This window comes from Pseudopodoces humilis, chromosome 2 (assembly GCF_049639895.1).
Source record: "Pseudopodoces humilis isolate 2021_Gansu_Grassland_sample_001 chromosome 2, ASM4963989v1, whole genome shotgun sequence".
Classification (NCBI taxonomy): domain Eukaryota; kingdom Metazoa; phylum Chordata; class Aves; order Passeriformes; family Paridae; genus Pseudopodoces; species Pseudopodoces humilis.
The window spans coordinates 27439645-27463240 of record NC_142201.1 but is presented as its reverse complement, the minus strand read 5'-3'; the positions used below and the strand labels follow the sequence as shown (position 1 = coordinate 27463240).

The following is a 23596-nucleotide window of genomic DNA, read 5'->3' as shown; positions in this document are numbered from 1 at the left end:
AATCATTTAGTTGCTCTACTCTATTTAGTATTCTTCTGAGTTTGTCAGGGCTTCTGAACCTGAAGGAGAAACAGGATTTAAGTGAAATCCCCTCTGGAATAAAAGAAAGAATCTCAAGGCTCACGTTATACTGCAACAGAGAGGAGAGAAGGGCAGGTTTCTGGCAGAATGCTGAAAATGAGGAGAGAATAGCAGTAACTGAGGGAGAGCAGCCCTTTCCCATGTGTCACCACTTATCAGAGGAAAAAAGCAAACTCATGCATGCCATGAGTTTATCCTGGCTTGCAAGCAAGCTGCAGCCTTGTTGAATGTTCCAAGGGTTTTGGTTTTTCTGTGGTGACCAGGACAAGACCTTTCTATGGCAGACCTGAACCTACTCCTTCAACAGAGGCCCAAGGAAATCTCCTGTTGCTATTTTTATTTCCAAGATTCTAGAGAAGATAAGTTCAATGCTTGCAATACATGCCTTTGGTGCAGTAAAAGGGAGTGTCTTCTTCCCATATCTCTTATGAAAAAAAACCATCACAAAGCCAACAGACAAAATAGACAAAAAAGTTAAAAAACGAAGGAAAAAAGCACATACACACAAAGAAGAAAAAAGCATCAAAAAAAGGTAAAAAAAGCACAAACCAATTCTGTCGGGAAAGGAGTTTCCAATTATCTTAAACCTACAAGTAGTTTTTAAGATGAATCTAAGTTGGCTGTATTAATGTATCACTTCCATGGGTATTAGACAAATACAGAAATTATTGAAAAAGGAGTTGAATTTCCCCTGGAAAAGTAAAAAAAAAAAAGTAAATTATGCTTTTTATCATTACTTGAGGCAACATTAAAAAAAAAAAGATGATTTATCATTGAAGTTCTTTGTACAACCTTACTGTAATTACTCATAAAAGCATCACTTCTAAATATGACTTCCTGTAAATCACAGTGACATATTAATCTACATAATCATAAGTTGTACATGAATCATATCCATAAGAGAACTGAAACACCAGCACTTGGGTCTTAAAAAGGAATTCTTTATTAAGACAACATTAATGAAAATCTTTAATTACTTAGTAGTGCATGTATGCTTGGTAACTTCAGCATCTACTAAAAGGCACAAATATTACAGATAATTATCTTCACTAGAGGCACTTACAAGTTTGTCTATTACATATTTCTGCTGTCTACAATTAGATTCAAAACATCTTATGCCCCATAAGGAAATTATATTAATTTTGTTTTCTGCTTTTATCAATTGACTTTCAATTCAGAATAAACCCACACAATAGACTGAACCAATGACAACACAATCTTCCACAACAACAATTCCCTCTCTTGCATATGAAAGCCTGTGGCCTAGTCACTTCAGAGAATTCAGGAAATAGATAAATCATGCACAAGGTGAAGATCTCTTTTCAGTGAAAGTGACAGAATATCTGGTCTCAGCCAAGATACCACCACTACTAAAAATCATCTCCAAAGAGATGATGTTTAGCAAAAAGTATCTGCTAGAACTGTTGTCTCATCAGGAGAATGCTGTGGGGATCTCCAGGCTGGAGCTGGAGACTGCAGTCAGAATAAAAAAAAAGTTAAATCAAATTAAGCATGCATTCTAGAAAAAGATACAGTATTAACAAAATGCAAAGCAAAAATACATGATCTAGTAAAATTCACTTGCCTGGCCAATTCTTGAGAATTTTGAAGCGTCATGCAATATTTTTTTGGGAACTTCAGCTACTCAAAAGAACATGAATTACTTCCCCTAGGATTATGACAGCAACACCATAACATGGGGAGGAGGCCTATGAATGTCCATCTGAGTTGGCACAAAACTAGTCAGAACAACCTGACACTCCTTTTGGCCAGCTTCCTCTGTAGTCATTTAACCTCTACAAAATACATAGGGAACCAAAAAGCTATTCACCTCCATCTCAGCTGAAAACACTCCTATTCCAACTACTTGCCATTTCTGTTGAAGCAACAGATTTCAACAAAACATCCAGTATTTTTCAGTGGCAAAGTCTGGAAGTAAACATTAAGAGCTCCACAGCCTGTTAACAGCGTTCACTGACACTTTGTTGGAAGTACATTCTCACACAGAAAACATGACATTAAGGTTACTTCATACCCTTGCAAACACACATGAAGTACACAATTTAGGAATTTTCAAAATTAAACCTTTATTTTCTCTCAGTTTATTTTCTATATTCAGCAGGGGCAGTGGGAGCCTACAGGTCTCCCTCCTTCAGACTGTCGTAAAAATGACAGAACACCATTGCAGAATTAAACTAAGTTGGTAACACCTTTTGGAATTTTGCAATAGCAATGAAAATTATTGCCTAACAATGCAGTAAAATAATTTTATCTGCATCTTTTCAGTTTTTTTCTTCAAGATTTTGAAGTCAAACAAAAGCACCAGCCAATTAGGTACGTTAGCAGGGTTTTGTTGTAGACTTTACTTTCTACTACAGAAGAAGTAGTTCATACTCTTATTTTACACATCTCAAGTAGCTATACTTTGTCTGCCTTCAAAACATAGGGACAATTTCCCCCTCACCCCCCACAAAAAAAATAAACAAGGAAAAATGTAGGTCACAGATAACATCAAAAAGTGTTTGCAGGCTCATTTCCAGCACAATTCACTAAGTTTAAGAATGCCCTGGACAACTACTTGTCCTGACCTAACCTGCCATCCTCTTCCACCCTCAACTGCTTATGATGCTTCAAAGTAACAGAAACAACAGAGAAGATACAGAGAGATGAACACTGCCTGCAGAGCAACCTAGCTTTATGACTAGATTTTTCCCAATTTGGTGTCACAAGGTTCCCGTCAAGATGTGCTTACAAAGTTTCCTAGTCTCTGCAAGTTTAAACCATCTGGGAGCACACACAAAGACTCCTTGGTAATGTGATCCTGAGAAGTTACAGGGAAGAGCAGTTTAGTTGTCAAGTCAAACTTCAAAACCAGGGTCCAAGTGTATTGCTCATATGCTGAGTTTGAGAACATCAACACAAATAAGTGAAGCAGCGCCCTAAAACCTGTGCAACACATATGACATCCAAGGTAATTCCCTTCATCCCTTCTCACGTCTTTAATCCTACAAAATAGATTACATTACAGAGAATTTTTGGTATTTTCCCAAAACAACCTCTGAGTAAAGGAACTTACCAGGATTCTTTTACGATCCTTTTCTGATAAAAATTTCACTGGTGGGTATTTCTGGGTGAAACTACAGAACATTTCAAAACAAAGAAGAAAATCTAAGTAAGTTTCAGCCTGGTTTCTTTCACATACATCTTTGATATGTAAGAAACTACTGTGAAAACCTTCCATTCTGAAAGTTCTGCTAAGACTATATTTAGTCCTTTAGTCTAAAAAACAATCTGGGTCAATTGTCAATACAAGACAATGCCTATGCATGATGAAGTATCAAAATTCATCTGCAAAGAGTGCTTTCAAAATTTCTGCCTGATTTTAAATAATAAATCATTTGACTTTTATCTTTTGAGAGCAGAACTACTGCCAGGCATGACATCATAAGAGAATAAAACAGTGAAACATAAGCAGTGACTGGACACCTTCTTTTTAAAGTTTTAAATGGCAAACTACCCTCTTAAAAGCTCCTGAAAACAAAGCAAATTTTGTTGACTTACCACATTGACTTCAAACACTTCTCCTTGAAATTTCAATGTGAAACTTACAACAAAAAGTCTTAATTCTCCTTAAAGTTTTACAAAAACCAATATAAACTATATATACAAATATAAACATATAAACAAATATAAAATATTTACAGTCAGAATGTTAAAAACACACATTTTAAGATATTTCAACAATTACTAGCCCAGAACTTATTCAGTATGACAACTAATCTTAATTTTCTTAGACATACTAGATTGCCATTTATTTGATGGTCTTCAAGCTAGTAATTTAATTTTTGTGCCTTCTTTACAAGAACTAAATCACACCAAAAACACCATAAAGTAAAATTATATGACATATGAATCTTAAGTGCTCTCTCAAGCTCTTGATGTTTCAAACCTTAGAAGAACTTCTCTCCCACCCTGTTATGCATTCTGCATAGAGCAACAAAGTCCTCTGTAAGAAGGTGTGAATTTTATTTATTTATTTATTCCAGTAATTAGCCTCGTATTCTTGGCAATTTAATAGTTCAGGTTTTCCTTAACTAAATATCACTGTGACACTGCACAAAAATTAAACTATGGTTACTCTTCTCCTCCAATAAGTCCACAGGCTAGATAGCCTGGTGTAGCATGCAGGAGCCAAAAATGCCAAGTTACATTTTCTTCTACTCACTAACAACTGCTGACTGAACTGACCCTACAGCTGTGATCTTGAAGCACCTCCTCCTCTGCTTCTAACCTGCAGTACTGGCTCAACAAGAATTCTTCAGCACCAGAGCACAGATGCTCCTGTACTTTATCCAATTTTCATCACAGCATGAAAGCTGCTTTCAGTTTCCTGGATAGAGGAAATATGGCAATGGAACCTTCCAACGCTAGCCACACATGGAGACTGAGAAAGAAGCTACCCACACTTGCCTTCCATCACTAACAGGTCACTAACAATTTCTCTGATTTATGCTGAAGCAATGAAAGACAACAGTGCACAAGCAAAATGCAGAAGCGTGAAACACATCCCTTCTGAGACACAGAGGAAAATTCATTCATAACAAGAGATTTATGGAGTTCAAAATAAGTTTAAGCGCCAAATAACTAGATGCAAGGCAAGTCTCTCTCCTCCATTCCAAAGACCACTATTTTAAGGTTGCAGTAATCCAGCCTGGAGATATATTGCTTGCCAAAGGGACCTCACAAACATTTTTGCTCCTTCTATTACACCAGTAACAGTTTAGAGGCAGTGGGATAGAGTCTGGCAGCCAAATAATGACCTTTTGGCAACAAAATGGAGTTTATCTTGACTTAATGCTTGCTTTGATGACTACACAGCACTGCTTTTGCTGTGCAAATTCTTAATAAAAACTTTACAGCTCTAGCTTCAGTTAAACAATCTCTTGTCATGAGACTAGCATTAAGGAATTCTTGTCTTTCCTGCTTCTCAAAAGCATGAAGATGGCTTGTTTTCAGGTTATATCAGCTTATGAAGTAAGAAATCATTGAAACTGGAATAAGCTTTGCAAGCAGGATCAGCTTTCAGGCATCTGACAGTGAGTATTTACTGCTACTTCCCACAGATATAAAATTTTAAATATGTTAATTGCAACAACCCACATTCGTATGAATCACCAGAGGCAAATGGCTACATTATTTGAAAAACACTAATAAGAGCACCCCTTTTGTGAAAGTATGATTTCTAGATTGGGTCATACAGAGGTAAAAAAATATTTTGATTCTTTCTCCTTCTTCCTAGATGTCTGAAACAAGACTTATCAATACACATGAAAAGGCAAGAGTATTTATATGTCTTGTGGGAGAAGCTTTAACTTAATGGTTCTATTCAACAATTCACTGCTCATTTGAAAAAATACAACAATTATTAAATAAAAAGGAGCCAATCAGGATACCTTCCCACAAAAGTCTTCTGTGGATGGCAGAAGATACCTGAACTACTCACAACTGAAGCTGAAGGTTTACTGGACTATCAACAAAAAATAAATAAATTAATTTAATATTGTAATTGGCAAGGTGGTGACACAACCTGCGAATTGTTTCATGTTGCCAAAACACAACTAGTTCAACCTATGAAGTTCAATATGTGCATATTAAGAAATGAACAACCAGCTCAGTATTCTCACTGAAATAAATTGCATGTGGCAGGTCACTGAACCTTTCAAATCAATTGTAAAAAACAGAACTGAAATTTTTTCTCCTTTTTTTTTCCTTACAGCCCAGGAGGGGTAGGAGGAGGAGGGGCAGCTGCTCACTGACAAGACAAAACTCTGAACATCAAAGCACTGCAGGTGTCAAAGCATACCTCTGGCCAGCAGCAATGGTATTGTCCCCTCTCCAGAGGAAGACACACAACCACCGGTATGCAATACCCCGTGAGGGCTTACTGGTACCACCTGGACAGCCCAGATTCGGCCCTTTGCAATGCAGCACTCTCTGCTTTGCCTGGGACACCAACAGTGTCACCTGGAAAACAGTACCACTGGCAAAAGCACCATGTCCCTGTCAGAGCTGATAGCTCCCACTGCCATACCAGACCTTATTTTGTGATGTAATATTGCCCACGAGGACACCCAGCTCAGAGAACTGATGTGACACAAAGACTAACAGGCAGAGTGAGGGATAACACATTCCCTTACAAATCCTGAGAGAAGCAGGTCAGTCAAGCTCATTCAAAGTACATACACAGTCTAAGATGCACAAGCAAATCACTGAACCAGAGTAACCGATCACAAGTATGGAAAAATGTGGTAAAACTTACTTTAAGTCTCTTGAAGACTAAACCAGTATGTCCTAGCAGACATAAACCATGGTAATCAATTCATCAGCTGGAGTCCAAATAGCGAATTCCTCCACAGGATTTGAACTTTACAAGAGTCCAGCACTCCCAGCTCGATTTAGTAGGATCAATCAGCCTGAATGCTTTAACCATTTCTGTCTTATCATATATAAGTGAGGACAGGGCACTGAATGCTAACAAATCAAAGGTGCTGAAGGTATATACAAAATTTATTTCAAGCCTACAACTACAGAACTGACTGCTACAGAAAAGAAATTGTACCTTTGAGCTGCTTCCCAAATTCAGCAGATGACATACCTTTTTTCAAGATCTTTGATTTTCTCCCTTAGAGGTGCAACAGCCTAAAACAAAGGAAAAACATTTAATCTTTGAAGAATAAAACATGCACATAGGAAGTCGCCTTGGAGCAAAAATCATGGCAAACAGTCTCTTTTGCAGATCTTTACTGAAGAGACTCCAAGAAACTTACATTTTAAAGTCCCTTTTATGTAGAAAATTCCTTGAACCTTTTCCACCAAAAATCAAATCACCTAGAAAAGTGTGAAATTAAATCCCTTAGTTTACCACTCAAGGCTATGAGTACCATAGTCTTGACACAGACATCCAATGATATGATTCCTTTTTGGCAAAATGAAGTCCTAAGTGACTTGTCTGAGGTTGTAAAAGCTAATCTACATCCAGCAACAGAACAATGGGACAGTAATTTAAACGTCAACTATTTAAATGGACAACAGATAAGCATACAAAGGATGCAGAGAGAAGAGCATTAGCTCCAGAAAATGACTGTAATTCTCTCAGAACATGCTATGCAAATTTAAAGATACATCATGTTTAAATATCTAAATATATTCTACATCATGATTTGAGGTTATATTTAGACTTAAGAAAATATTCAAAGGAAATTTGTTAGAAAGCACAGTTTTCATTTTCACAGCTTTAGAAAAAAGAATCACTTTAGAAGAGAGAATCACTTAAGCTGGCATCAGTTTCAGTTTCTTTATCACAGGACCCAAATCTCTAACAGTCCTGCTGAATTTCAACAGGAGTCCCTGAACTCTTGTTTTTAAGTTTACTAAAGCCTTGTCACAAAATATACCATCTTGGGCTATACATAAGTTGAAAGCTGTCAGAGGTTCTAACTGGTACTAAGTGGCAGCATACCAACAAACATCATTAATTTGTTTTATACAAATACTTCTGGTTAGAGCTAGACAATTCAGGAGCTTCATAAACTGAATAAAGCTGCATATTCATGTTAAGAGGAAATAATACAGTGTTGTCATTTATATTCATTAAATATTTAGCTCTGTGGAACAGCAAGCAGTTCTTGAAACAGTTATATTTATTCTGATGGTGTAAGACATTATGCAACTTTAAAAATAAGATCCAGAAATGCCCAACTTCTCACACCTTACAGAAACTCTGATCTACACATTGAATTTCAAGTATTTCACCTTTCTTAAACAACTGGAATTTTCACAATGCTTGTTGCAACACTTACCAGAATTTTTAAAAAAAACAGAAAAAACAGAGAGAGGCATGCAAAAGACAAACTAAGAATACAAGCTCTCCATTGATTTTAAGCCATTTCAGTGGGGCTATTCACTGTCTCCAGAGGAACAACTGCTATATAAACCTACTGGAATACAAGACACTAGGCAGACCAGACCAGACTAGTACAGGAACACACACCCACACAAGGGTATGGGGTATCAACCTCAAGGACTTCTCTATTTAATACTTTGTTTTACTGTTAGTAGACTTCAAGGCTGAAACATTTGGAGAAAGATCTGTTGCACACATTCTCAGTTCACAACAAATTGAGGCTGAAATGGAAATTCAGAAGTATTGATACAGTAGTTCAGAACCACGAGTATGTTCAGCCTACTCCAGAAATTGCCAGGACTTGTGCTTAAAGCCCTGATACTGCATATCCTCCCCAGCCACAAACATTGCTATGTTTGTTCATTAGTTATGAACAAAGCAAAGCAGTTTTGGGTACCTTCAAATTTGTAATGCACCTTATATATACTTCACATTTTGTAAGGCAGTCAGAGGAAAGAATTTGTGTACATCCTTTCAGTAAGAAATAGAACAGTTCTTGGGAGGATTCTACCATAGTCTCTGCAGCAAATGTATCAGCAGATCTATCACTCTCAAGAAAGTCTCAAGACTGTGGAGTCACAGATCAATGTTAGAAACTCCACTAGAGCGAAGAACAGTTAAAAAACTTCTGTACAGACACAAATCCAATGTTGTGGTTTTACCAGAATCAAGAGTAATGAGATTAAACTAAATATAACACTTCAATATGAAATGAGTGAAATGGAGTCCTCAAAATAAATCAGATTACAACCGTTAGCAAACTAACCTCCTCTATTCTACTTTCCACCTTCTGATCCCCATTTTCTTGAAGAGACCTGTTGGCAAGAAAAGAAAAAACATAATGCACACCTAAGCAATAACTGCTCCACTGCACCTGCATCATATTGAAACAGCATCCTCAAAGCATCTCGAGTTAGTATTATTTCAAAAACATTATTAGAATTAATTAAAGAGGATGGTCTCATTTCCATTGAAACCTATCAGTTTGGCAGAAACTGATCCAATACCACAGGAAAGAACAGTATCAATAAAAATGACGTTCATTTTACATACAAAATTCATTTTAGAAAAGTGTTTGATTACTGGTTTTGAGTGTAAATTTACTGTGCAAAGGCCCAAAATGTTTCTTTGAGGTCTCTGCTTACCATATGCTGACAAAACATTTTCCCTTAGGCAAATGTATCTCATTTTGACTTTTAACTTTTCCAAACACATGGCAAAAAAGCCCAACTGCACTAAAACATATCTTCAGCAACCACCTGATGGACAATAGTGACTTCTCACATAAATGTTACTCATTTGAAATGAGGCCAAGAATAAAGTATGTCAAAGTAACTTATGAAAACAGAATACTGTCTAAAAGACTGGTGTCTTGCACAAATCTGTGTGGTCTTATTTAGCTGATTATGTAAAGTGTCTCAGTTATGTTCACTTTTGAGTAAACTTTTACAAGTATAGAATATGTATTTTTTAATTCTACCTCTTGTATCAAGGTTATGCAATTTTCCTTACATTTGTGTTATTGTATTTTTTTTTTAATTAAACCTTCTGAAAGGGGAATTATTTATTTCACAGCAGTTAAGTTTTTGCATACTAGAGGATTCATGGGTATCCAACACAAAATACAGTTCTTTCAAGTGACAAACAAGAGCTCCTTTACTTGGGACCTAAACTCATTACACCTAGAGAAACAGAAGATCCTTTGTTAGGCAGATATATATATACACACCACACTATTAGAAGTTAAAGCAATGATTCCCTTCATAACCCACTGTGAAACTTTCACTTTTTAAAAAAGTCAACTCAGTCTATTACTGAGGCAAAGACCTTACTGACTAGATTCATTTGTATCTCTAAAGAATACAGTAAATTCTTACAGTAAGACACATATTCCCTGAACCATCTGTTCAAACCAGGTTGTCATTTATTACACCAGTGGCAAATAAAACCCCTGCAGCTAATGTAGAATGATTTTACTATAAAGAAGCAGTATTAAGCTATCCTGGTGGATTTTGAAAATGTTTTTCCAAGTAACAGAAATTTACAAAAAACCATGCGAACAATTGTGGAACAGACAGCCTTTCCTCTCTTATAAGTCAGCAAGGAAAATTTGGAAAACCCCTCAGAATTAAAAAAAGTCCCCTCAAAAATAGTTCCTACTGTTTTTTACTCACAAATCCTGCAACTCAATGACTGGTAACTCTGCAGTCTATTTTTCAATGAGCATTTCCTCCTAACAAAATCTTACTGGCTGAGGAACAACATCAGCTCTTCAGAAATAATTTTCCCCCTCTAACAGCTCTATAAAGGACATCTCAAATAAGCATTCAGAGGCAGGTCGTGGCAGAATTTGTAAGGCCAGCTTATCAGGAAGTAAACACCCTAGATCCCACACTCACTTTCCTCCTCAAACTCCTCTCTGAGGTTCTTGTCCTTTAAGAAATGCTCAGCTGCTCCCATAACAGCTGCAAAGTTGCTGGTCATGATAACATGGCAATCTAACTGATATATCCATCTGCAAGCCACAGAAGCCCAGCAGCTGTTTGCCTGACAGCTGAGCACTCTTTGCATCAAGGGTGGGAAACTCCAAGAGGAGTAGAGTGGACCACTTGGGATAGGAACAGGCCCCAGGGTAAGGGGTCCTGGGTGAATTAGAGCCTAGAGAAAATTATTTTTCTTATTTTGTCTCAAGCTTTTATTACTACGTACTGCTAAGAGTGGCAACAGAATACCAAAACCCTTTACTAGCAAAACAACATGTTAAAATATTTTGTCCTGTATACACAGTGACTTTGCTGTAGGGAACAAGCTGTCCCCATATTCTCTTCAATTTCTTTTACAACAGTGTCTTCCCAGTGAATTTTCCTGAAGGACAAACTCACATACAAGCAGAAATGTGAAAATCTGCATGTTTTGCATACATATTGTTTGTCCTTCTATTTCTAAAGGAAAAATTCTAGGGGACAATGCAGGATTTTCTGCTTTTCAGTAGTTAAACCATCAGAATCTCTACCAATTAACTGTGGAGGAGGAAAAACTTTCCAAAGCACATTTCTGATTCTAGGTACAGAAATATAATAATGGCAAGCAGTGGAGAACGTGCTGCTCTTCAATATTTAAGCCCACATTATCATTGAGGATACAGTCACATCTGTGCTGAGGAAAAGTAGAATCCAAGCCTATACAACTAGGTATGCCAACCAAATGGCCAAAATTAGAAGAGGAATTTCTGCACAGAAAAGCAGATGAAATGTGAGTAAAATCTCAGGTGAGATCTGTAGCAAACATACAACCATTTTTGAGACTGAACACTTCACATTTAAAAAACCAATTGTATCAGCTGATTAGCAACCACCCAAACAACAGTGTGAGCTGCTGTTTTTCTCCCTGTTTTATATATATTGATGGGAAAGGTAAGTTAATTTTATTAAACATAAGGATATTCAATACAAAAATTATATACATTACCTCATATTGACAAAGTTTCCCCATACAGCTGGAAAAGAAGAAGAGAGAGAAAGAAAACATTACAGTGTCATATAGTACATATATGTACTACAGTACCTGAGGTAATTTTTTCCTATTATCATCAGAATGAATTTAAGACAATATTTACTATGTTAATCACAAATTATCTAAGTAAGTTACATATACAGACCCTCATATGTAAGTGCCTAGACCACAGTTTCAGAGTATGGGTGGAATTCTGATGAGATTACATAAGACTATAAAAAATACACAAGTATTATCTAAACTGTAATTTGTCACTGTACACAGATTAAATAAACCAGAATACTTGACTTGTTTATTAGGGAAAAAACTGATAAGAGCAAACAAGGAGCCCTGTAGACCTGAACCACAGAAATTAGAAACTGCGAAGTGACAAAAGACTGGCCACTACAGGTGAGAACTGAACCCTTCCGAAGAGGTGCTTCAAGAGCCCTGCATTAAAGGTAGCAATATACTGTGTGCACATATAATTTGTGTCTAAACATACATATTGTGATGTAGACACAAAAGGTACTTGAGCTTATAGCTTATATCTTAAGGGAGGGGCTTATAATCTGAAATGCCTCAGTAAGCAAGCAAAACTCATTTATTACTGTTTGTATGGAAAAAGTTTTACAGAAAAATAAATCACAATACAAAATCAAAGACCAAAGATGCAACAGATGTTCACAAAAAGATCCTGCTGCCCAAATTACTTTCTACTAGAAAAAATAAAATCTTCTGAAACTGGTCCGGGTTTAGGTGATTATAGGAAGACTATCAGAACACTGACTTTGCTTTTAACTTTCAACTAGGAAACAGAACGCAGTTTAAAGTGGAAAAAATGAGAAGCCATAAACCAGGCTACACTGCCAAGAAGACTTGACAACTTGGCATCATCAAGATAAACAAGGTTAACATGGCACAGGTATGTTAGGGACTGCAAAACAAGCAACACAGAAAATATACTCCAACCACCTCCAGAAAATCATTCTAGAGTTGCTCATTAAGAGACAAGGCTCAAGCTAAGCACCCAAATTACTTTGGGTCTTAGGGAGTAGCCTATATGCAGTATTACCATACAAAGAGAAAATTTCCAAACTGTCCACAGATTTTGCAAGCTGTATTGAAGGTCTAGCAAAGTATTTTGTCTACCTTCAGGCTCTGAACATACATTTCCATTACTGTTACACAATGAGGAGTTACAGAAAGCTGCTAAAAAACAGGCACCTTCCAGTTAGGAGTACTTCAACATTCCCAGGAAGGAGAAGTGGGGAGGGAGAAAAGAAGATTCAGTAATGCAGTTGTTCTAGCCTTCAGGGGATGGCAAAGCTACTGAACTGTTTTTAAGTGCTGCTATGTAATTCATGAGTAACTCATAAGAGTCCATGAGAGACTATGAAATAAGTTGTAGGAGGGCCCTGAGTTATCTGTGGTGATACTATAAAACCTCCAGTCATCTTCTGGGGAAAAGATAGGGAAGGTTTATTGCATTGGAACAAATGATCCACAAAATCCAACTGATTTTAACCTGGATTTTGTGTTAATGAGATAAAGTAAATTTAATGTGGTGAAAACAGGATACAGTGTTGAGCACAGTTAAATTCAAGTTATTTACCCTCTGGCTAGGATTTTAGAATTATGTATGGTAACACTAATGGAAAACCACTTTGTTTTCTTTCAATGAACGATGATGATGATCTGGCAGTTACAGGTCAGAATTCTCCAGTTAAACAAAACTGAGCTATGCTGACAAAGAATTATTTTTCTGGGCTACAGAAACCCATACAAATAATATAAGCAGTTATGCAGTGGCAGGAAGCATCTGAGTTTATGCTGGTGAAGTAGGAAATGAGTGAAGAAAAAAAAAAAAAAAAAAAAAGAGTTGCCGGCTGCAACACAAATACCACCCTCCCAGTTCTGTTGCAAAGACAGTGAAGCCACATTGCATACAAAGAACTGACTTCCTAAAGAAAACATATGACTTGTGTGTGCTTAGGGTCCACAGCAGGGAAAAGAAGCTCAAAAAGACATTCACATCCTTCCAGAAACACTATTTTTGATATCCCAGTTCTGTAGGAATACATGACCTAGCATTAAACTTTTACAAAGCATACTGGGTAGCGCTGCAAAAAAATAAAATAAAATAAAAATAATAAAAAAAAATTAACCACACAGAAACTATCACACAAAGAGATCTGAAGAACCCTGAAGTCTCATGTAGAGAAATGTTGCAATAACTCATTTCAATATACTGACTGTCCTCACAAAGGATTCTGAATGCCCAATTCTAAAAATTATCTCTTTAGCTACTGGTGCTCACATGGAGCTTACACTGAGGTTGAAGGGATCACAGCTAAGATTTTTGTACAAGAGTGGAAATAAGGTTTGGCTGTTTCTCTTCCAAATACACAGTTGTTTATATAACAGGCTTACCTAGCAGCAGAACCAGAAGCACTGGCTCACAGAGGATTTCCTTGCCCTAAAGGTTCAGTCAAGGCTGGTTTCACATTCAGGCAAGAACGATGGACACACAGAGGTAAGTAAGTCCAAATCCACAAGCAGAACAATGAAAATTACAAGCCTAAATTCAAGATGAAAATCCTTAGAGGAATCACAAAAGCACTTGACAGGCCCATCAAGCTCAGGCTACAAAAGCTACAAACATGGATGGTTAAAAAAACCTTCCACATCAGCAAGGTCATGAATTGGGCACTACACACAAACCCAGCTTTCAAAAGCATCAGACTCCTAATGGATCAAATTTGAGCAAACACTAACACAACCCAGAATCTCACTCTAAAAGCCAGTTTTAAAAATTCAAGTCTAAAGCCAAATCTTTTAAGCCAAAATGTATTAATGCAGGATAATAGTCTTGTGCCAATTCTCAGACTGTAGAAATTTAACACCCTCACCCCCCACAGCCTCACAGAACATACTCTATGAAGAACTTCCAACTCATCCAACTAGAGAGCATTCATAAACATAGTCTTCCTGCCACGTACTGGAACTCTGAGCAAGGAAAGAATTCATGATTCATCGAACTAGACAGAAGCATGACTTGTAACCTAACAATTAAGACACTCACCTTACAAGAGAAAGAGACAGAGGTTCTACTTCTTCTTTCAAAGACTGGTGTAAACCTCACCTAATGACTGATTAAGGTCATAGTAAGTTAGCATTAGGGAAGTGATCAGAATACCTGAATTGTTATAGCCTGGTTTAATGGCCTGTAGGAGTAAAATTAGGACTATACCTATTTGTTTTGAGTGTTTCTTTTCTCCCCTTTGCATCCTTTTCATAAAATATTGAGGGAGATAATTTTTATTGCAGCATTTTTGCAAGGATTAATTGCAAGTACCATGAAGAATAAAATACATTAGTCATTAATCATTCCCACAGACATTACACTTTAAAGTAAAGGCTTCCAGAGAAGAACAACATGCCTTAAGTGAAATGATGAACTCTCTAAAAGATCCTTTTTTTTAAAAAAAAAATTTGTTTATTAAAATATTAATGCCCTAATCACAGTATTGCTATTAAAGAGGTATTTACCTTTATCTGACTAAGTATTAATTGCTAACCTATTAATTAATAGGTTTTAGGAAACCCTAATGCTTTTTTGTTTCTTTCCCCAGCCTCTGAGATTAAGCTGTAACTATTTGGCAAGCACAGCCTTACAGCAAAACTGTTGTAGGTTTTCAAGACTTCTCAAACTTACCTTAAAAGGCAATTAGCCATATATGAATAAAGAATGTGTTGGGGAATTTTTTTTTTCCTACTGAATATATTTACATTCCTGAAAATTTAAGTTCGTTTAGTTTTTCTAGAGAAGCCCCGTTCTGAAATGATGCTGGATGCAGAGGACTGCAACAACTGGGATACTGTCAGTAAAGGAATAGTCCAGGAGCTATCCTCTGGATACAAACCAACCCTGCCTACATTAAGTAAAAACAACAACCAACAAACAAACAAAACCAACAACACAAACTACAAAATCTGGTGAATCACACTTGAAAAATACAACAGAAACCCCAAGCACTTGGCTGGGGTTCTGCTGAGCATCTACTGTTAAATGGACATGTCAATATCATAGTCAGATTTTTAACTCTGACCAGCTGCACTTCATAGCAGGCAAATGTTATCTTTCCAGATCCTCAGAACATAGGAATAGGATGTATGTTTTCATCTGAATATCCTTTGAATTTGTCATCTGCAATAATATTTTTTCTACAGGTTCTATAAAATACAGTTTACAACACTAAGAGAATCTTGCATGCCATAATTAACTCATCCACAATAGGTTGGGGAACCAGAAAAATAGCACTGCACACAACCTGAAGGTACGAAAAAACACAATCCTAAAAGAAACCTGTACCTTTAGCTCTCTTCTCTGGGTCTCTTTAAATGACATTAAAATCAAGTCACAGACTACCACAGGCCCTCAACAGTAATACACACTCAATATGAAATTATTAGCAACAACACTAGTTTCAGCATTACATACATTTTAAAACGGATGTTTTAAAAAGCAAAACTGTGATGTCCATAGAGATCCAACTGTACCAAAACAAAATGCAATCTCTTTTAAAATCATATTCTTTTCCAACTGCTTTGTTGTTTGCATTTTCAGGACACTGTGTTAAAAAAACTTTTGCATATTTTGGTCTAAATAGATTTAGCTGAAAGCACAGGAATTTTTCCCTGTATCGCCCTCCTTTAAAACTTCTTCTCCTCAGAATAAAAAGATTACAAGATGATGTTTGTTACAAATAGATTTCACTATCAACAGAAACAGCATGCAGAAATAATATGAATTGATTTACAGTCATAACCAGAGTTTCTACAGCACACTTGCATGCTCTGAACATCGAAAGTGAATTGCTTCAGTCAAACTTTCAATTTCAGAGAGATGCAATGGCATTCAAAAGACGATCTGGGGTTTTTTTGCTTAAATCTGACTCTCCACAATCACTCAGCAGCTTCAGTCTCCTGAAAGAAGTAAGTTTTTTGTTTCAAGATGCAAACCTGACAAAAAGGGAGAGCATGTAAAGGGAAATCATAAAATGCTTTTTAACACAGTTGCATTAAAGTTTTTTTTAAATTTCTTTACATGTTTAATAATGTAAAGAAAACTTATTTTCTTTAGGAAACTAAATAAATTATTAATAAAAATAAAAAATTGTTTCCCACACAACACCTTGTGGGTAAATTGGAGAGGTATGACTTTGATGGACTACTCAAGAGATGGCAGCACCCTTAAGAGACATGGTGCTAGCCTGAGAGGAGGTTTAAGTAAGACATGAGGAAGCAATTCTTTCCCATGAGAAAGCCACTAGAACAGGTTGCCCAGAAAAGTTGTGGATGGCCCACACCTGGAAACAACGTGAGGATAGACAGGCCTCTAAGCAACCTGTTCTACTGAAAGATGTCCCTGGCCATGGCAGTGGGGGGCTGGACTAGATGACCTTTAAGGGTCCCATCCAATGCAAACCATTCTACGATTTGGCCAACATATTTCAAACTGCCTTTTATTGTCTAGATCCCATAAGACTAAAAAAACCCTCTCAACTGTATTCCATCTATAATTCTAGCAGCATGTTAATTTGCTTTAGAAAATCATTTTACTGATTGCATGTATGTTGCAGTATTACTGGAAATAACAACATAAAATTACTAATCATAACTTTGTATTAAGAAATGTCACCTTCCTGAGTGAAGTTTATGATTATGCCTTTGGGGAACAGACAACAACCTCAATACTAAGAGATTTAAAAAAAAATACACCTCTGGTAAATCTACACATATCTCTGTACGGCAAATGCTTCTTCTTGTTGCATTTCCTGAACTAATGCCTTGGCCAACAGTAAAGTTCTGCCCCAAATCAAAGACAGCAGATAGGAACTGTAGCTTTTCCTACATGAGAAGTATTCTAGACACAAGGACGCAGGGTTTGCTAAGGAAAAGATGCTGTCTCTCTATCTTGGACAGCATCACTGCCTCTATGTCAACCTTTCAGCTAGTCATCAACTGGGAAAACAAAAACAACACAATCATCAGGAAATTTCTCCACCCTCTCTTAAGAACAAACACTTAAACCTTGGCAAACCAATGCCCTCCCACAGCTGTAATATATAACATTATGCAGATTTTCTTTCTTTAGAAGAGTTAATGGAGCTTCACACTGCATGGGAAGGTAGCCAAGGATACTTTTTCTTACATCTCAATTAGCATCATCACTTTATAACTGATTTTTTCTTAGTTTCCCAGATGGAAACTTCTCTTGAAATTTTCTATTAAGTCTTTTCTCCAGTTCTGTTCACTGTTACTATTCCTTCCTGCCTCTCACCTTCACCATATCATTCTTTACCACTGCTCTTCCACTGACCCATCTGTTGACAGCTCCGATTGTTTTCAGCGGACTCACAGAATGTTCCAATGGTCAGCACTGTAACTGAAACAAACCCACTTTCCCCAGCTACCTTTCACAAACCCCTTCAAGTAAATTGATGCAATAACCCCCACCTCTCCCTCTCTACAGTCCATAAATGAGATGCTGAAAACCACCAGTTTCAACCAAATTCTGCTTTGGTCAACCAACCTTAGGAAAAAGAAGCTAGTAATATAAATGTTAGAGAAACATTTGCCTTTGCAAAAACAGAGGGTAAAGAAGGTGCAAGCTCTAAGAGTGTTTGTCCTTGAGTAGAATGATGACAGTGCTGTCTCCTGCACATGCTGCAGAAGAGACAAATACTAAGTGGAGGTAATAGATTAAAGACAAATATTAACTGAAGAGAAGAGAGAAACTGTAAGAAAATTTCTCCAGGATGCCAAAAATTGTTTTAAAACATCATGGCTAGCAATGGCATAGTCAGTCCATCTATTCCTAAGAAACAACTGAAGCATGAACAAATTTTCATTAGCTACACGAGTGCAGCTAGTTGCAAGCCTGATGAGCAGGGAACTGGAAGCTGTTACAACAGTGAACTTATTTGCATAAACCCACAAATGATAGGCAACTCCGTGAATGTGAACCCAGCCAGCAAATGTTTTGGGTTTAATTTTTTTTTGGTGGAGAATCCATGGCAAGCTGACACAAAAAGCAAGCCAGCCTGAAGTCCTACACAACCATTTCTAACTCTTCCATGGCCAATGAATCCTGACATCTAGTTATAAAATGGCTGGGGAAGGAAGTTTTCTGACGCTGAATAACATTGAGACAGACAGCCTGAAGCAATAGGGCAGGACCAACTTGATAACTGCTTTTCTATTATGAAAAGTGGAAGTAAAAGCTTATCAAAACAGAACATTAAGTAGCATTTAACCTTAGTTTTGAAGGTATGCAAGACAAGCAATATCCAAGGGGCTGGTATGATTCAAAACTGAAAAGCTCACTCACACCTCGATATTTTGAGAAGAGAACATTGCATTCTTCCCAGCTGATGAAAAGCTGACAAAAACAAATGGCTAATCTTATAAAACAAAGGATAACCATGGAAACGAACAATGCTGTGAAAAGTCAAGCCACTGTACTACAGGATGTACTTCCCTCAGATTATTTTGAAATTTCATTTTTAAGTTGTTCTAATAGCTGTGTTATAATTTATCTTACAAAGGAAATGAGGTCTTAAGTTTGGATCTCATGACAGCACCCTACTATTCCATTTTCCCCATGGAAAAGGAACAAGGCTACTGATATACTTCCAGAGAACCATTTGATCGACAAATGAGTAAAGAGAACTGTTCTACTTTACCAGAAATAGAGCTCTTAACTATTTCATTAAGAACATGCAACTGCCCTGTCATACCAAGACATCAGCAGATTATTTACAGTAGCATCAAGATTAAAACAAACCATGCAGACCTGGCCTTAAAGAGCTCTGGCCTTAAAATCCTGACTACAAGATTCTACGTGTATTTCCAGCAACTTAAATAAGGTCCTCATTCTGCAAAGAGACTGCTGAAGCATGACTGCATATTCATATAAAGCCGAATAAACATTTAAAACTTTCAAGGGAGTGAGTTTAAGATGCCTGTATCTTAACATTCCAACACACAGATGGGGTTTTTAAAAACAGAAGAAAACTCTCAGCCTGCATATAAGTTATTCATATTGTGGTGACACTGAAGTTTTTTAACATTATAGATTTAATTGACTGCTCTTTTATGATCTGTCTGCATTTCTCATTACAGACAACATTTAAACCCACTTCACCTCTGCTTAATCACCTCCTGTTCTGAAGCTGTGGATTCACAACAGCATCAAGATTATGTACGTGGAGCTCATGCCTGAAAGAATTTGTTTCAGTCCACCTCCACACACCCCTCCACCCCATTTTGGTTAGCATTAGCACTCCTGCACTATTTTGCTGGAGGTTAAATCAGAGGAAAGCTGGAGCAGAAGACTTTGGCCCTTTAAAAGGGCAATACAAATTTAACCTCTGGGCAAGGTTTCCCATTTTCTGTAGCACAGTATAGTCATGCAATGTTCACAGAAGACAGAACTGAAGGTGAGTCAACTAAGCTAATTATGAGGAGTATTAGAAAAAAAAAAAAAAAAAGAGTAGCAGTCTGACATATTACAGACTGATTCAGACAGCTTGCTAGCTTCAGTATCTCCGAATTCACCACCTGGGTAGTGGGGAACAACATCACCCCTTTCACCCAGGGCCTAGAGAAAAGATAAATGTTAAACTTTATTCACTTCCTTTTCTGAGGAAACAACAGCTTTTAATTGCTTGCTGCACAAAAATGCCCCTTTTGACTTCTATTTTTATACATACAAACCATGCACAGAACAATGTTTCAAGTGAATGATTTTTTAAATTAATATAAATTAGATTTACAGAAACGAGTCATCAAATACTACCTTAATTCAAATCCACAGTAAGGATCTTTCAAGTTCTAAGTGCTGCTAGGGAACCGAGTGTAGTCCATAAAGGAGTTCCAGGGATCTTTAACACAATCCTAACAGTGTATCTCCCATATCATGGCCGCACTTCAACCAAAGTAAACAGGACTCCTCAGGAGATATCCTCCTAATTGCAAACCTGCAAAGCATGTGATGGCAACACTGCCAGCAGCACTGCCAGCTTTTATCCCATTTTACCACTGTGCACCACCTCCTCAAGCTGGTCCAAAACACTGTCAAACAGATAACTCAAAACATGGTGCTCTCAGTCCAGACCAGTTCCTTCATCTGGCGCACAACAAAGAAATTTCAGTCACTGTATGGATGTGGAGCAGAGATATCTAAGACAGCCCAGCCACTACTGATACCCAGCCCAGAAACTACTGAGAGAGCCACTCAATGACTTGAGAGTGAAATAGCTCACGTCCTTTCGACTGTATACCAAGTTCTTTCTCTAGCTTGCAAACTTGCACAGAGAAGTTCTTCAGGCACCTTTGTAATAAATTTGCATTCAAAGCCAAAAGATTTCTGTGAAATAAGACATTTTTCTAAATTATACTCTGAAAACATTTACTCAGGGTTTCACACACAGGCTGACAAAACAGCACTATTAAAAAAAGTCCTATCCTCTAGTTCACCAAAAAGAAAAAAAAAAGTACTTGCCAACTATTTAATTCCCTGTAAAATGTGCTCCAAGTCTGAATGCCCATGCCCTAATACTGAATGGAAATTCATGGAAAGGAGGCGCACAGCCTAAAAACACTTAGTCATTTGGAGAGTCCTTCAGAAAGAAGGAATGTAAGAAGTGCCAGCACATACACCTACACCAGCAGCTCAGTTTTCTCAGATTCTCTGCTATTTCAGTCGGGCATTATCTGCCTGAAAGTAGAGCGTAGTGATGATTCAGTTAACACTGTGAGGAGTACCCTTTTAGGGTAGGTGAATGGGATCATAAATAATTACTTCTGAGAAAAGCAAACAAAAAATATTCTCTCTAGAATGTGACAGACCAGTGGCATCTGCTACCGTACCATACTATGTAGTTGACACCTAAGGATTCTACTACTTTTGGTCTCTAGTCAAAAGATGGGAAAGCATGGCACGTTAGATTCACAAAATCACATTTCCATCAGACACCAACTTATTCCCTTTTCAAGTCACTTTTTTGCCACACTGACCTGCAGTCCCTGTCCTCCTCCACTTTTTTTCTGAATTCCAAAAAACAAGCAGTCAGAAGGCTTCTCCTTAAGGCTAACTTTTACTCACAAAGTTAGAAAGCAAACATCAATTACTGTCCACAGAATATAACCGATAGGTCCCAGTGACCACATCAATTGTCACGCAAATCCAGTTTCCACAGCAGCCTATCTTAACTTTCATTTTGAAAACTATCACTTTTAGCAAAATATGTAAGCCTTTCAAAATAAGAACTGACATTAAGCTGTCAGGATGCAAGGGGCCTGAAGTCACTTGGATAAACAAACTGTCCTGAAAGTCAGAGCTGAAACACAAATGGTAACAGAAGTACCTAAATAGTGAGGTCTAGTAAAGACATTAACATATGGTAATGATGGGAACTGATGTGTTTCTGTGATAGGACACACCACCCCTCTGACAAATTACTTGTGTTGTACCTCTCCATCTTCCCAAATCCAAAGGATGGATCTGAACTGTAATACACACACTCACCTATATGTACGTGCCTTCAAGCATCAAGAGGACAGTTTTTTCCCTACCTAAACTGACAAGGCATCATGCTGTCCACACAGAATCTACTTGAGTCTGAAAACGAAACAGGCTAAAATAAATTAAAATTGCAACAGAAAAACCAAGAGAACAGCTTGAGCTGACAGGACAACGTTTTAAATCTATCTGACTCACTCCTAGTAAGTGAAGTCGTAAACATCCCCGTCACTGGCTAGTCTAAGATTTTCTCAAGTACCTCTGTGCCTCTCTCCAGGCTCTTAAGGCTCTAGCTACGCGCTGAGTTAATAAACAAACATTTATCTAGCCCCCCAAGGACTTGGGAGGATTTTACAAAAACCAGACTCGAGGCCTACCCTGGAAAAACTTCTCTGAGGGCTGCTCACGGCTACCAGGTGACGATCGGGGCGGACAAAGCGCGGTCTGAGAAAAAGAGCAGCTGCGGAAACACTCTGAGCCACGTCCCGCCCGCACCGCTCCCCGCAAGCTCTCGGGATGGGGCAGGGGAGCGACGACGGCCGGGGGACGCCCGGCACAGCCGCCCACCGCACTCGGGAAAGTTTCGGTCGAGCAGGGAAAGAGGGAACCCTGAGCCCCGCCGCCCGGAGCCGGGGGAGCCCCTGCCCCGCCAGGGCCGGAGCAGCGGCGCTGCGGCGCGCCCGCAACCGGGCAGCGCAACGGGGTACGGGGGGCGCCGCCGCCACATCTTCCTCCTCCTTCTCCTCCTCTCCCCCACAGCGGGGAGAGGGCACGGGGGGCGCCGTGCCAGTGGGCAATGAATGGCTAGATCCGCCCCCACCCCCGCTCACTCACAGGCGACGTAGGCGACGAAGGCGAGCCCCATGAGCAGCTTCATCCTCCTGCGGTTGATGGCGGTCAGCAGGCGCAGCAGCGGCCCCTTGCTCACCATGCCCCGCGGCAGCGGCACGCAGAGCGCCCGGCACGGCCGCGGCCACCCACGGCTCCGCTCGGCCCCGCTCCGCCCGCCCCGGAACCGCCCGCGCAGGCGCAGCGGCGGCGCCCGCCCGCTCCCCCGCCCGGCCCGTCCCTCCCTGGCCGCGGCCGCGGAGCGGTGGCCGCGCATGCGTGGGGCCCGTGCTTCCCTCATAGCGAGCGGTTCGCGCCCAGCCGCGTGCAGCCTGAGGGGTGTTCGCTTCCCGCCGAGCGGGCCGGGTCATGGAGCCCGCCAGCAGCCTCCCCGTGGCCCTCGTCTGGCCTTTCAGGGTGCTTCAGGATCGGGCGGCCTTGGTCATCAGTCACCTCCTGCTGTGGTGGTCCTTCCATGGTGACATGGGAATGAACAGGCAGACGTGGACACACGCAGACCGCACGCACGTCGCGCTGGCACCTTCAGTGCCTTTAAAAGCACATTGTCCCTGCTGTGCTTTTCATATCTGCACAGGTGTCTGCACAGCAAGGAGAACCACCTGGATGCAATTTTTCAGGAT

At 38.8% G+C, this 23596-nt stretch overlaps 1 protein-coding gene across 2 annotated transcripts in view; it reads right to left on the bottom strand.

Annotated features, from left to right (window-relative positions):
• Positions 1-23131, bottom strand: part of UXS1 (UDP-glucuronate decarboxylase 1) — a 56296-nt gene extending 33165 nt beyond the window's left edge. The window contains exons 1-5 of one of the 2 annotated variants that reach the window (XM_005516564.2): positions 22962-23131; positions 11513-11540; positions 8811-8859; positions 6737-6780; positions 3158-3218 (exon numbers count right to left, since the gene is read on the bottom strand). In XM_005516564.2, coding sequence (XP_005516621.1) covers positions 3158-3218; positions 6737-6780; positions 8811-8859; positions 11513-11540; positions 22962-23058 — 279 coding nt within the window. In that variant the 5' untranslated portion in view covers positions 23059-23131. The remainder of the gene's footprint in view (positions 1-3157; positions 3219-6736; positions 6781-8810; positions 8860-11512; positions 11541-22961) is intronic. The other variant, XM_088051132.1, reaches the window with a different exon arrangement.
• Positions 23132-23596: the final 465 nt, after the last annotated feature.